Source organism: Pseudophryne corroboree, chromosome 3 (assembly GCF_028390025.1).
Source record: "Pseudophryne corroboree isolate aPseCor3 chromosome 3, aPseCor3.hap2, whole genome shotgun sequence".
In the NCBI taxonomy this organism is placed as follows: domain Eukaryota; kingdom Metazoa; phylum Chordata; class Amphibia; order Anura; family Myobatrachidae; genus Pseudophryne; species Pseudophryne corroboree.
Genome location: NC_086446.1, coordinates 91,313,142 through 91,327,178, shown reverse-complemented (window position 1 = coordinate 91,327,178; position 14,037 = coordinate 91,313,142). Strand labels below are relative to the sequence as shown.

At 48.7% G+C, this 14,037-nt stretch overlaps 1 protein-coding gene across 2 annotated transcripts in view; it reads left to right on the top strand.

Moving 5' to 3' along the window:
- The first annotated feature begins 402 nt into the window (after window positions 1-402).
- The window catches only part of LOC135054845 (zinc finger protein OZF-like), a 104,986-nt gene continuing 91,351 nt past the window's right edge, over window positions 403-14,037 (top strand). Inside the window, exons 1-2 of one of the 2 annotated variants that reach the window (XM_063958244.1) lie at window positions 403-546; window positions 8,898-8,950. In XM_063958244.1, the coding sequence (XP_063814314.1) occupies window positions 8,920-8,950 (31 nt within the window). In that variant the 5' untranslated portion in view covers window positions 403-546; window positions 8,898-8,919. Of the gene's footprint in view, window positions 547-1,521; window positions 1,591-8,897; window positions 8,951-14,037 lie in introns of those variants that run through there. The other variant, XM_063958243.1, reaches the window with a different exon arrangement.

Sequence of the window (14,037 nt, the reverse complement as noted above, 5' to 3'; positions counted from 1 at the left end):
TGGGGACAATTGCCTGCTGTAATGTGTAAAATGGGGACTTTATTATTTTTATTCCCCCCCCCCCCTGTGGTGGGCGTGATATCAGACGAGGCCACGCCCACTTTAATGAGGCCACGCCCATTTTATTCAGGCCACACACCCTTGTCGGGAGCATGCTCTTTCTTTTTATAGCAATGGTGGGGGGGGCGCATTTTGAAATCTCGCACTGGGAGCCAAATTGTCTAGAAACAGCCCTGTCTTTAGGGATCTACAAATATCTTTTAAAAAACCCAAACCAGTAAGCTAGGCATGCCCAGTGGTTAGGGAGACAAGAATAGGCAGACACAGACCCTCCCTCTTGCAGCCATGTTATGTGTCCTTTATTACAGACACCTCTCTGTACATGCAGTATTCCTCTAGCGCTTACACTGTAGAGCAGAGAACAGACACAGAGGAAACTACATCTCCCATGAGCCTCTCTTGCAGGGAACATCTTAATGACATCAAAAGGCAGCGACTGACTTGATCAGAGAAATCGGAGTGCTCACTCCCGGCACACACAGTACGGTGAGAGCTGCTACCCATTCTCTGCTGATGCTGCGTGTGCAGGGGGAAGTAGTGGGGACAGTGCTGGGAGAGCAGGCAGAGGGGAGTCAGGGAAGGAGTAGTGGGGACAGTGCTGGGAGACCAGGCAGAGGGGAGTCAGGGGAGAGCACAGGGAAGTAGTGGGGACAGTGCTGGGAGAGCAGGCACAGGGGAGAGAGCAGAGAATGAGTAGTGAAGACAGTGCTGGGAGACCAGGCAGAGGGGAGTCAGGGAAGGAGTAGTGGGGACAGTGCTGGGAGACCAGGCAGAGGGGAGTCAGGGGAGAGCACAGGGAAGTAGTGGGGACAGTGCTGGGAGAGCAGGCACAGGGGAGAGAGCAGAGAATGAGTAGTGAAGACAGTGCTGGGAGACCAGGCAGAGGGGAGTCAGGGAAGGAGTAGTGGGGACAGTGCTGGGAGACCAGGCACAGGGGAGTAAAGGGAGATAGCAGGGAAGGGGTAGTGGGGACGTGCTGGGAGACCAGGCAGAGGGGAGTCAAGGGAGAGTGCAGGGAAGGAGTAGTGGGGACAGTGCTGGGAGACCAAGCAGAGGGGAGTCAGGGAGGGAGTAGTGGGTACTGTGCTGGGAGACCAGGCAGAATTACTGTTGTGATTTTTTTTTTAATAATTATTATTATTATGCTTTCAGACTGTTAAAATAGCAATGCTTTCTTGTGCTCTAGGGTAGGTCACCTTTTTTCTGCTTTAGTATAGGAATAAAGATTTCAGTCCTTAAAAAAAAAAAAAAAAAAAAAAAAAAAAAAACGGATAGTTTCTGTCATGGGTGATGGAACATCTAGACTTGGCTTGTATATAAATTTAATTGACTTGAACATTTGTTGTTTGTTTTATTATTTCTAAATATTAATTTTATGATTAAACTGTTTATTTTCAAATAGATTTAATTTGTCTGAACAACAGGTTTCATCAGTTTTCCGGTGTTTGGGAAGAAATGGCTGATTTCCACATTTTCATTCCACCACCCAAGTGGTTGGACGATTGTCTTTAAGTGTATGTCCAGCTTTAGGTGATTGTTTATGTAGAAAGATTTCTATTGCCCTATATTTATCTGAGGTCCTAGTGGATGCTGGGAACTCCGTTAGGACCATGGGGAATAGACGGGCTACGCAGGAGACTGGGCACACTATAGGAAAGATTTGGTACTACCTGGTGTGCACTGGCTCCTCCCTCTATGCCCCTCCTCCAGACCTCAGTTAGATTTCTGTGCCCGGCCGAGCTGGATGCACACTAGGGGCTCTCCTGAGCTCCTAGAAAGAAAGTATATGTTAGGTTTTTTATTTTACAGTGAGACCTGCTGGCAACAGGCTCACTGCAACGAGGGACTAAGGGGAGAAGAAGCGAACCTACCTGCTTGCAGCTAGCTTGGGCTTCTTAGGCTACTGGACACCATTAGCTCCAGAGGGATCGACCGCAGGACCCGTCCTTGGTGTTCGTTCCCGGAGCCGCGCCGCCGTCCCCCTTACAGAGCCAGAAGCAAGAAGATGGTCCGGAAAATCGGCGGCAGAAGACTTCAGTCTTCACCAAGGTAGCGCACAGCACTGCAGCTGTGCGCCATTGCTCCTCATACACACTTCACACTCCGGTCACTGAGGGAGGGGGGGGGGGGGGGGCGCCCTGAGCAGCAATAAAATCACCTTGGCTGGCAAAATAACCACAATATATAGCCCCAGAGGTTATATATGTGGTAATTACCCCTGCCGGAATACAGAAAAAAGCGGGAGAAAAGTCCGCCGAAAAGGGGCGGAGCCATCTCCCTCAGCACACTGGCGCCATTTCTCCCTCACAGTTCCGCTGGAAGGAAGCTCCCTGACTCTCCCCTGCAGTCTACACTACAGAAAAGGGTAAAAAAGAGAGGGGGGGCACAAATTTGAGGCGCAGTAAATATTATAGCAGCTATAGGGGACATAATTCAGTTAGTCCCTGCATTATATAGCGCTCTGGTGTGTGCTGGCATACTCTCTCTCTGTCTCCCCAAAGGGCTTTTGTGGGGTCCTGTCTCCTTTAACAGCATTCCCTGTGTGTGTGTGTGGTGTGTCGGTACGGCTGTGTCGACATGTTTGATGAGGAGACTTATGTGGAGGCGGAGCAGATGCCGATAAATGTGATGTCACCCCCTGCGGGGCAGACACCTGAGTGGATGGACTTATGGAAGGAATTACGTGCAAGTGTCGACTCCTTACATAAAAAATTTGACGACATGCCAAATGCGGGACAGCCGGCTTCTCAGCTCGTGCCTGCCCAGGCAATTCAAAGGCCATCAGGGGCTCTAAAACGCCCACTACCTCAGATGGCAGACACAGATGTCGACACGGATACTGATACCAGTGTCGACGATGATGAGTCAAATTTAATGTCCACTAGGGCCATTCGTTGCATGATTGAGGCAATGAAAGAGGTTTTACACATTTCTGATATAAACCCAGGTACCTCAAAAAAGGGTATTATGTTTGGGGAGAAAAAACTCCCAGTAGTTTTTCCCCCATCTGAAGAATTAAATGAAGTGTGTGAAGAAGCGTGGGCTTTCCCTGATAAAAAATTGGTGCTTTCAAAAAAATTACTAATGGCGTTCCCTTTCTCGCCAGAGGATAGGTCACGTTGGGAAACTCCCCCTAGGGTGGATAAAGCGCTCACACGTTTGTCTAAAAAGGTGGCACTACCGTCTCCGGATACGGCCGCCCTAAAGGAACCTGCTGATAGAAAGCAGGAGGCTATCCTAAAGTCTATATATACACACACTGGTGTTATACTGAGACCAGCTATTGCTTCAGCGTGGATGTGCAGTGCTGCTGCTGCTTGGTCAGATTCCCTGTCAGAAAATATTGACACCCTGGACAGGGACACTATATTGCTAACCGTAGAGCATATAAAAGACTCAGTCTTGTACATGAGAGATGCACAGAGGGAGATCTGCCGGCTGGCATCTAGAATAAGTGCATTGTCCATTTCTGCTAGGAGAGGCTTATGGACTCTGCAGTGGACAGGGGATGCAGATTCTAAAAGGCACATGGAAGTTTTGCCTTATAAGGGTGAGGAGTTATTCGGGGATGGTCTCTCAGACCTTGTTTCCACAGCAACAGCTGGGAAGTCAGCATTTTTGCCCCATGTCCCCTCACAGCCTAAGAAAGCGCCGTATTATCAGGTACAGTCCTTTCGACCCCAGAAAAACAGGCGGGGAAAAGGCGGGTCCTTTCTGTCTAGAGGCAGAGGAAGGGGAAAAAAGCTGCACCACGCAGCAGGTTCACAGGAACAAAAGTCCTCCCCCGCTTCTTCCAAATCCGCCGCATGACGGTGGGGCTCCACAGGCGGAGCCAGGTACGGTGGGGGGCCGCCTCAAAAATTTCAGCGATCAGTGGGTTCGCTCACGGGTGGATCCCTGGATCCTTCAAGTAGTATCTCAGGGGTACAAGCTGGAATTCGAGGCGCCTCCCCCCCGCCGTTTCCTCAAATCGGCCTTACCGACAACTCCCTCGGGCAGGGAGGCTGTACTAGAGGCAATTCACAAGCTGTATTCCCAGCAGGTGATAGTCAAAGTACCCCTACTTCAACAAGGACGGGGTTACTATTCCACACTGTTTGTGGTACCGAAACCGGACGGTTCGGTGAGACCCATTTTAAATTTGAAATCCTTGAACACATACATAAAAAGATTCAAGTTCAAGATGGAATCGCTCAGGGCGGTTATTGCAAGCCTGGACGAGGGGGATTACATGGTATCCCTGGACATCAAGGATGCTTACCTGCATGTCCCAATTTACCTTCCTCACTAGGAGTACCTCAGATTTGTGGTACAGGATTGCCATTACCAATTCCAGACACTACCGTTTGGACTGTCCACGGCACCGAGGGTGTTTACCAAGGTAATGGCAGAAATGATGATACTCCTTCGAAAAAAGGGAGTTTTAATTATCCCGTACTTGGACGATCTCCTAATAAAGGCGAGGTCCAGGGAGCAGTTACTGGTCGGAGTAGCATTATCTCGGGAAGTGCTACAACAGCATGGCTGGATTCTAAACATTCCAAAGTCACAACTGGTTCCTTCCACACGCTTACTGTTCCTGGGGATGATTCTGGACACAGAACAGAAAAAAGTGTTTCTCCCGCAGGAGAAAGCAAAGGAGCTGTCATCTCTAGTCCGAGACCTCCTAAAACCAAAACGGGTATCGGTGCATCACTGCACACGAGTCCTGGGAAAAATGGTGGCTTCGTACGAAGCGATTCCATTCGGCAGGTTCCATGCAAGGACCTTCCAGTGGGACCTCTTGGACAAGTGGTCGGGATCGCATCTTCAGATGCATCAACTGATAACCCTGTCTCCAAGGACCAGGGTGTCTCTACTGTGGTGGCTGCAGAGTGCTCATCTTCTAGAGGGCCGCAGATTCGGCATACAGGACTGGGTCCTGGTGACCACGGATGCCAGCCTTCGGGGCTGGGGCGCAGTCACACAGGGAAGAAATTTCCAGGGACTTTGGTCAAGTCAGGAGTCGTCCCTACACATAAACATTCTGGAACTGAGGGCCATTTACAATGCCCTAAGTCAGGCAAGGCCCCTGCTTCAAAACCAGCCGGTTCTGATCCAATCAGACAACATCACGGCAGTCGCCCATGTAAACCGACAGGGCGGCACAAGAAGCAGGGTGGCGATGGCAGAAGCCACAAGGATTCTCCGATGGGCGGAAAATCATGTACTAGCACTGTCAGCAGTGTTCATTCCGGGAGTGGACAACTGGGAAGCAGACTTCCTCAGCAGACACGACCTACACCCGGGAGAGTGGGGACTTCATCCAGAAGTCTTCCTACTGTTGGTAAACCATTGGGAAAGGCCACAGGTGGACATGATGGCGTCCCGCCTCAACAAAAAGCTAAAGAGATATTGCGCCAGGTCAAGGGACCCTCAGGCGATAGCTGTGGACGCTCTAGTGACACCGTGGGTGTACCAGTCGGTTTATGTGTTCCCTCCTCTGCCTCTCCTACCAAAGGTACTGAGAATAATAAGAAGGCGAGGAGTAAGAACGATACTCGTGGTTCCGGATTGGCCAAGAAGAGCTTGGTACCCGGAACTTCAAGAAATGTTATCAGAGGACCCATGGCCTCTACCGCTCAGACAGGATCTGCTACAGCAGGGGCCCTGTCTGTTCCAAGACTTACCGCGCTGCGTTTGACGGCATGGCGGTTGAATTCCGGATCCTAAAGGAAAAGGGCATTCCGGAGGAAGTCATTCCTACGCTGATAAAAGCCAGGAAAGAAGTAACCGCAAACCATTATCACCGCATTTGGCGAAAATATGTTGCGTGGTGTGAGGCCAGGAAGGCCCCTACAGAGGAATTTCAACTGGGTCGTTTTCTGCACTTCCTACAGTCAGGAGTGACTATGGGCCTAAAATTGGGTTCCATTAAGGTCCAGATTTCGGCTCTGTCGATTTTCTTCCAGAAAGAACTGGCTTCACTGCCTGAAGTTCAGACTTTTGTAAAGGGAGTGCTTCATATTCAGCCCCCTTTTGTGCCTCCTGTGGCACCTTGGGATCTCAATGTGGTGTTGAGTTTCCTAAAATCACATTGGTTTGAACCACTTAAAACCGTGGATCTGAAATATCTCACGTGGAAAGTGGTCATGTTATTGGCCTTGGCTTCGGCCAGGCGTGTGTCAGAATTGGCGTCTTTGTCATGTAAAAGCCCTTATCTGATTTTCCATATGGATAGGGCAGAATTGAGGACTCGTCCCCAGTTTCTCCCTAAGGTGGTATCGGCTTTTCACTTGAACCAACCTATTGTGGTGCCTGCGGCTACTAGGGACTTGGAGGATTCCAAGTTACTGGACGTAGTCAGGGCCTTAAAAATTTATGTTTCCAGGACGGCTGGAGTCAGGAAAACTGACTCGCTTTTTATCCTGTATGCACCCAACAAAATAGGTGCTCCTGCTTCTAAGCAGACTATTGCTCGCTGGATTTGTAGCACAATTCAGCTGGCGCATTCTGCGGCTGGATTGCCGCATCCTAAATCAGTGAAAGCCCATTCCACGAGGAAGGTGGGCTCATCTTGGGCGGCTGCCCGAGGGGTCTCGGCTTTACAACTTTGCCGAGCTGCAACTTGGTCAGGGGCAAACACGTTTGCTAAATTCTACAAATTTGATACCCTGGCTGAGGAGGACCTTGAGTTCTCTCATTCGGTGCTGCAGAGTCATCCGCACTCTCCCGCCCGTTTGGGAGCTTTGGTATAATCCCCATGGTCCTTACGGAGTTCCCAGCATCCACTAGGACGTCAGAGAAAATAAGATTTTACTCACCGGTAAATCTATTTCTCGTAGTCCGTAGTGGATGCTGGGCGCCCATCCCAAGTGCGGATTGTCTGCAATACTTGTATATAGTTATTGCCTAACTAAAGGGTTATTGTTGAGCCATCTGTTGAGAGGCTCAGTTATATTTCATACTGTTAACTGGGTATAGTATCACGAGTTATACGGTGTGATTGGTGTGGCTGGTATGAGTCTTACCCGGGATTCAAAATCCTTCCTTATTGTGTCAGCTCTTCCGGGCACAGTATCCTAACTGAGGTCTGGAGGAGGGTCATAGTGGGAGGAGCCAGTGCACACCAGATAGTACCAAATCTTTCTTATAGAGTGCCCAGTCTTTTGCGGAGCCCGTCTATTCCCCATGGTCCTTACGGATTTCCCAGCATCCACTACGGACTACGAGAAATAGATTTACCGGTGAGTAAAATCTTATTTTAACATTCATGTACATCTAACGCAAGGGCAATCCAAAACATCACTGCATAAAAGCCATGTGCACACACTGTTGTGGAATAGAAAACTAAAGGGAATGTCTTGTGTCCTGGGTGCCATATAGGATAAGGGTGGCATACAGGCACATGAGTTGGGCAGCACCGTTAAGGATAGACTGGCAAGGGAGAAGGCGAGACTTTGGAAGGCTAGATTGCAGTAATCAAGGTGGGAAATGATTAGGGCATGAATGAGTTTGTTTTGGGACCTTGAATAAAGATAGTACTGCAAACCAAAGAAGCTGATGACATACCCAAGTGAGGAGGTGTTGTCTGCAGGCAGAGCCTTCAGGGATCACTGTAGGAAGCAGGAAAGGGCGAGAGGTGGAGGTAGAGGCCGAGAAGGAATGGCAGGAGATAGAAAACTTAGGGGCACATTTACTAAAGTGCTGTTCTCTAGAAGTGGAGATGTTGCTCGTAGCAACCATTCAGATTTTCATTATCATTTATCTAGCACCATCTAGGAGATAATTGCTAGAATCTGATAAATTTAGTAAATATACCCCCAAGAGAGAACTGTGTCACGAAGGTCAACTTAATGGAGAGAGTGAAGGAGAAGGTTAATGGGGTAAAAGGCTGCTGTGAAGTAATGAAGGATGACAACAGAGGGAATACTCTTGGATTTAGCAAGGAGCTTGTGAGCGACTTTGGTCAGCGTAGTTTCTGTGCAGTGACGGGGACGGAGGGCAAATTGTAGAGAGCCAAGGAGGGAGTCCTCAGAGAAGACGAGCCTCTCAAGGGTTTTGTAGTCGAAGGGAAGGAGAGAGATTGGATGGTAGTTTGACAGAGAGGCAGGGTGAGGAAATGGGAGACACAAGGGAATGTTTAAAGGAGAAGAGGAAAATGCCACTGGAGAGGGAGAGGTTGAAGAGGTGTGCATGTTGGGGCAGACACTAGGGGAGATGAAGAGAAGGAGGCAAGATGGAGTGATATCAACGGGGAGAAGAAGGGAGGTGAGTGTATATCTATATACGAAAGCAGATGGCAAGTCACTGGCATCCAGGGCATTAGTTGTGAATGTTGGAATTAACTCCTGCAACAAATGGGGTCCTCCAAGTACTGCAAACAGTGAAGGAAACAGCCCCTGGTAGCTGATAACATACTGGTGTCCTGTCCCCCTGCAATAAACTGAATTGCCAGATAGTTTGGTGCCTCCGGTGCATAATTGTGGCACTCCCTAAACAGCAGTATGACGTGGTAGTACCTTCCACAGCAGCTTACCTGTAACTGGCAGCATGGTGCAGAACAATCGCAATGGGCGGCATTCAGATAGAAAAAAGTCTAAAGAATAAAAACGTAATTCTCAAACCAATGTTTCGGGGTATTGGAACTCTCTCTTCAGGGTGGAGAAATGAATACACAGAGAAACTAGCCCAGCTATATAACCAGATATGTCCCAATAAAATAAAATGTACGTATGTGATTATGTATAATGTACAGGACACGGCTAACTGATGTCTGACTGTCGGACACCAAGTAGGTCATCCGCATTCCACCAATCCTCATCTCCGTGTATTCCTCCTGTTTCCTCTGTGTACAGCTATTACTCTAAGGACGAAATAATGATGATCGGAGACCAGTCGGAATCACTGGGTAAGTGGGAATTTCCCACACAGCGCTTATATATTATAACAATAACTAAAAGTCTTCCATGTAAGCAGGTAACATGCGCATGTTCAGCCAATCAGGGGCGGCTCCAGAGGTGGGGCTGCAGCTCAGTTCAAATTCAAATATGGGAATCGCGCCAACTGCCAGTGAGTCAGTTTGAAGTGGCAGTTGGTGACGGTTGGTGTGGCTCTCATATTTGAAATTTGAACTGACCTGCAGCCCCTCCTCTGGAGCCGCCACTGCTACAACAGTTTTGAAATGTACTGTCCGTATAAACGCAACTGGGCTAAAGAATTAGCAGTAACTGCTTTAGAAAGTGTTCTTGTTAATTACCCAATGGGGAAGATTTCCTTACGTTAGACTGGGTTGTATTGTATTAGGAGAAAGTGAATAATGCTAGAATGACACCTACAGGTGCTGTAGCGTGAGAGCCACTGCCAGCAGTGAGACAAGTGTACAGTATTTCTTTGTAGAAAGTGTTGTTACTGTAGTAATTGTTAATCGATTTTTGGGCAATCCTATAAGTAACATTATACACCACCTTACTGATCAATGGCAAAACAATATTTTGGAGATTTAATATACCCTTACCCACTTGGGGAACACTGGATGTCCAATTCCTGCATATGAGGAGATCCCTGAGCTCCATCCTAAGCCTTACTTCCCGGAGCAGTAGTAGCTGTGCACATTACACGTGACTGCAGCAGTGGTGTCAGAAGGGGGGGAAGGATGACACCAAAATGCCGGCTTCTCCATAGAGACAGGAGCCAGGTGCTGCAGTGTAACATTCTCCTGCAGCATCTGGCTCCTGTCATAGTGGAGGAGCCGACACTGTATACAGCCCTGTCCGGTGGCAGCCAGTATCTACGTGGATGCTGGACACGCCTCCTGGAGTGATGAAACTGGTGCTGTCTGCTAAGCCACGCCTCTTTATAACAAGGCCATGCCCATTGTACGTTACTTCTCTATGCCATGAACCCTCCGTGATATGCCACTCCCCCTTTTTGGTGCACAGGGGGTGGCGCAGTGGTTGTCACCTATACAAGTGACACCTCTGCACTGCAGTCAGGGCTGCTGGAAGTTTCCTAGCAGGGTATTACCTTGCACTGACATATACTGTATATGTGAGAGGTACCCAATAACTGCGTTGTGGTTATTGTTACATTAGTGCTGTGAGGGGCACAGACCTCGGCTACTAAATCTCAGGAGTGTAACTATGACATAAACTGGACTTACATAGGGACCCTGAAGAGAGTGTGCTTGGCTACTGTGTGGGGAACCCACAGGCTCTAGCCCAGTGATTTTCAACCTTTTTTTACTCGCGGCACACCAAACAATATTTTAAAATTCCCAAGGCACACCATCAGTTCCCCACAGAAAAAAAACAAAAAGCACACATTGGCCCTCACAGTAAAAAAAATATATCGAAACATACATTAGCCTACACAGAAAAACAATCACATTGCTCCCCACATAAATCATGTTGCGTCTACATAAATCAATCACATTTATTCACATTGTTCCTACCATAAGTCCATATAAATCCTTATTCTCTCCACAAAAATCCTATTGAAATCCTATTGTTCCCCACAGGAGAAATAAAATAACAAATATTAGCTCCTACCTGTCAGCTGTCCTACTCCCTATCCCTCAGTGGCGGGGGCTGTTTATAGTGGAGTACTGCGAATAATGAGCAGCGGGCATTTGGGCAGGTGTGGATGTGGGTGGGCAAGGAAAGCTGTGTATGCAGGCGGGAACTGGAAGATGTGTATGCAGGCCGGTGGGCTGGCTGGGTGGTGAGACGCGGCGGCCATGACCTATGATATCACATTGGCGCGTCTTCAATGCATAGGTCACGGCCGGAGCTGCTCTGGCTCCACGGCACACCTTGCAACTGGTCACGGCACACTAGTGTGCCACGGCACACTGGTTGAAAAAGCCTGCTCTAGCCCCTGGGCTAATCTCTGGAGGTGACTGGTGAGGGAGAGATAGGAAGATGGTGACTGAGCCGTGGTCAGGGCTGGGAGATCAGGTGACCCCATCAGAGCACCACATGTCAGGGGCAGCCAGCACTTGCAGCATGCGGGATAACAATAAGGGAGACCAGGGCCATAAGCAATCACACATTGTGGTAAGTCAGTAGTATAGTAAGGAAGTACAGACACCGCAGGCAATGCTGGTCACTGCTGACAGAGGGGGGCATCAGAGGAACAGTATGGAAGCACAGAAGGATGAGGTTTTGGTCCTGAATAGGAGAATGCTTGTTGTGTTTCAGCTTCAATAACTGAATAGGGAAAGCAGCAGACATTTACTATAGAACAGAATAGAGGCCCAGATTCAGCATGAGTTGAAAAAGCACAAAGCTATAATTCCTTTCTCTAGCATGCAGGGAGCGCCCAGCACAGTGCAAGGCTGCCCCGCATGCCCCCCGCACTGAAATGCCAGCGCATTACTAAATAGTGATAAGCTCGTATCTTAAGGGTAGACCCCTACCTTCATAGCGAAGTCAGTCTCCGGGCCCCCATGTTTTGGGTCACAGCGGCTGTGTGTGACATCACGCAGCCGCTGCAGCCCACCCAGCAAACTGCCTGGTCATGCCTCTGTTGTCCGGCCTGCGCCTCCCCAAAGCCACGCCGCTGCCCATAAAACGCCCCGGACATCACTGTGCACATTTACACAGCACAAAGCACACTGTGGGCCTGATTCAGAGGAGGGCGATACTGTGCCTGCAATAGCGCCCGCTGCTGGATTTGCAGGTGCAATAATATGACAATGAAAGTTTCAGCCTTGCCCTTCTGCATTAGCGTGTGCCAGACAGTGCAAGCAGGGAGACACCCATTTCCTGTGCCCCCTTCCCATATGCAGTAACACCGCCGGAGATTGCAGACAGTCCCCTGTCAGCGCTCCATCGCATTCAGACTTTTTTCCGCATACGCAGTTGGAAAGAATCTCCCAAATGATGTGAACTTTGGTCCTGTGTGTGGCTCTGAATCAGGCCCTGTATGTGATGTGTATAAGGGCACACTACCCAGAGATCTCAGGTTTAGGGGACATATTTCCAGATGGTTTCATCTTGGTTCCACGCGTCCCTCATGACCCCTCTTCTATGCGGTGACACGTTCATCTGCATAATTTATTTTATTTATTTATTTATTTATTAACAGTTTCTTATATAGCGCAGCATAATCCGTTGCGCTTTACAATTAGAACAACAGAATAGAACCAAACTGGGTAAAAACAGACATAGAGGTAGGAAGGCCCTGCTCGCAAGCTTACATTCTATAGGGAAATAAGCATTGATACACAAGGATAGATGCTACCTACAGTATTGCATAATGGTCCACCAGATTGCTAGGTTCCTAATGGGTTGTATGATATGATCACCCGTGCAATGTTGGCCAAGTGTCAGGACGGTGTGAGAGTAAAGAAAGACAAAATATGTGATGTTATGTGTACTGTACAGAGAGGATGTAATTGGATAGGGAAGCATTGAAGGTTATGTAGGTGGGTCTGGAATTTGATAGGCTTGTCTTTGGTCATCACTCTCAGGATCTATAAGCTGTCTGATGGCTGATGCCCTCCCCTCTCTTTTCAGCCCACAGTATACCACCCCATGAACTTCAGGTCAAATAAAGACAAGGAGACGGATGTAGGGGAGAAAGGGATCAGAGCTTTTATTTAGAACTGATGCTAATTTAAGTCATCCTTCAGCACTCAGGAGAGGAAAAACCCCTGGTGGGGGAAACCTCTGGGGAACCATGGCTGGAAGGACTGCCCTTCCCTCTGGGCATTAAGAGGCTCTGCAGCTGTAGTGGAGATGTAAGTGACGGGCAGGGTTGCCAGGAGCCATCACATTCACCTTTACAAAAGGCAAAACAGACCAAGGGCTCCTAACGCGCAGCAGCAATCCTGTGTGCATTCATCCCACTCTCTGAGGGCTTCTTCCACAAAATTGCCAAACCTGCTGACGAAATTCATTTCCTTGTCCGGATTATCTCTCCTGGCTCTGGGTGGGATTACACCAATATCTGCGTTGGAAACTGTGTCACTATCTGAGTGGGAGACTTCATCATTACGTGGGGATATGATTGCGTCACAATCTGGGTGGGTGCTGTCAGACGTGTCACTATGAGGATCCGGTGCTGCCTGTCCTATGAAGTATTCATGGACAAATGCAAATTCTGTCTCTAGCGCTGAAGAAGATGCGGAATCCCCTTCCAACCTGTAATACATAAAGGGTCATTTTACCATTTGCTCATTAGTGCTGTGCCCGCTAATTGAACAATTAGCTCCCTTTTCCCACATAATGTGCAGCTGCACTCGCCTACTCTTCTGGAACATCCATATTTATTTAGGAAGTCCAGTGGACTCCCTAGTGAAGTGGGAGTAATGGGTGAAATTATGACATGTTGTTCAGAAAGTCGCATCATCTTGGCCCTGACCCCTCTTGACAGTCCTGTAATGTACAGCATTATGTTGTGAGGAGTGGGTCCTAATGAGAAGCACCAGGCCACGCCCCCTCAGTGATCCGCTGCATGTCCCCTCCAGGAATTTTCCAGTGGAGGAAGACTACAGGAGGAAGTTGGCACGTATGTGACTGCACTGCATAGAAGCCACTTCCGAAGGAGGGTTCTGGCTCTGGCCTTCTTCAAGTGGCCGAAACCCCAGGAACCGATATCGGGAATACGTCACATTCCTGATATTGGTAAATTTGGCAGCATCATATTCCCCATAAAAACCTATGGGGGATGCAGCTGCCGGCGGCAATGGAGGGATCGCATCAGATATCTGCTGTGGTCCCTCCTACATACATTCAGGAGATACCTTATATTTGTGGCCAACCCCCGAAAACTGATGTTTTCGGGGATAAAGCCGCAAATATACTTTGATAAATGGGCCCTTAAGTACGGTTTGGGAATGACCCCGATTGCTTGGGAAATCACACTCATGGCTCCCTGTGGCTGCCAGAGCTTAGTGGTCATGTGGAACCACAAACTTCAGAATGCCCTGGCAGCCAGGACCTGCTAGAGTTCCACAAACGTATCTAATGGTGTAAAGGAAGTTAATAGTCA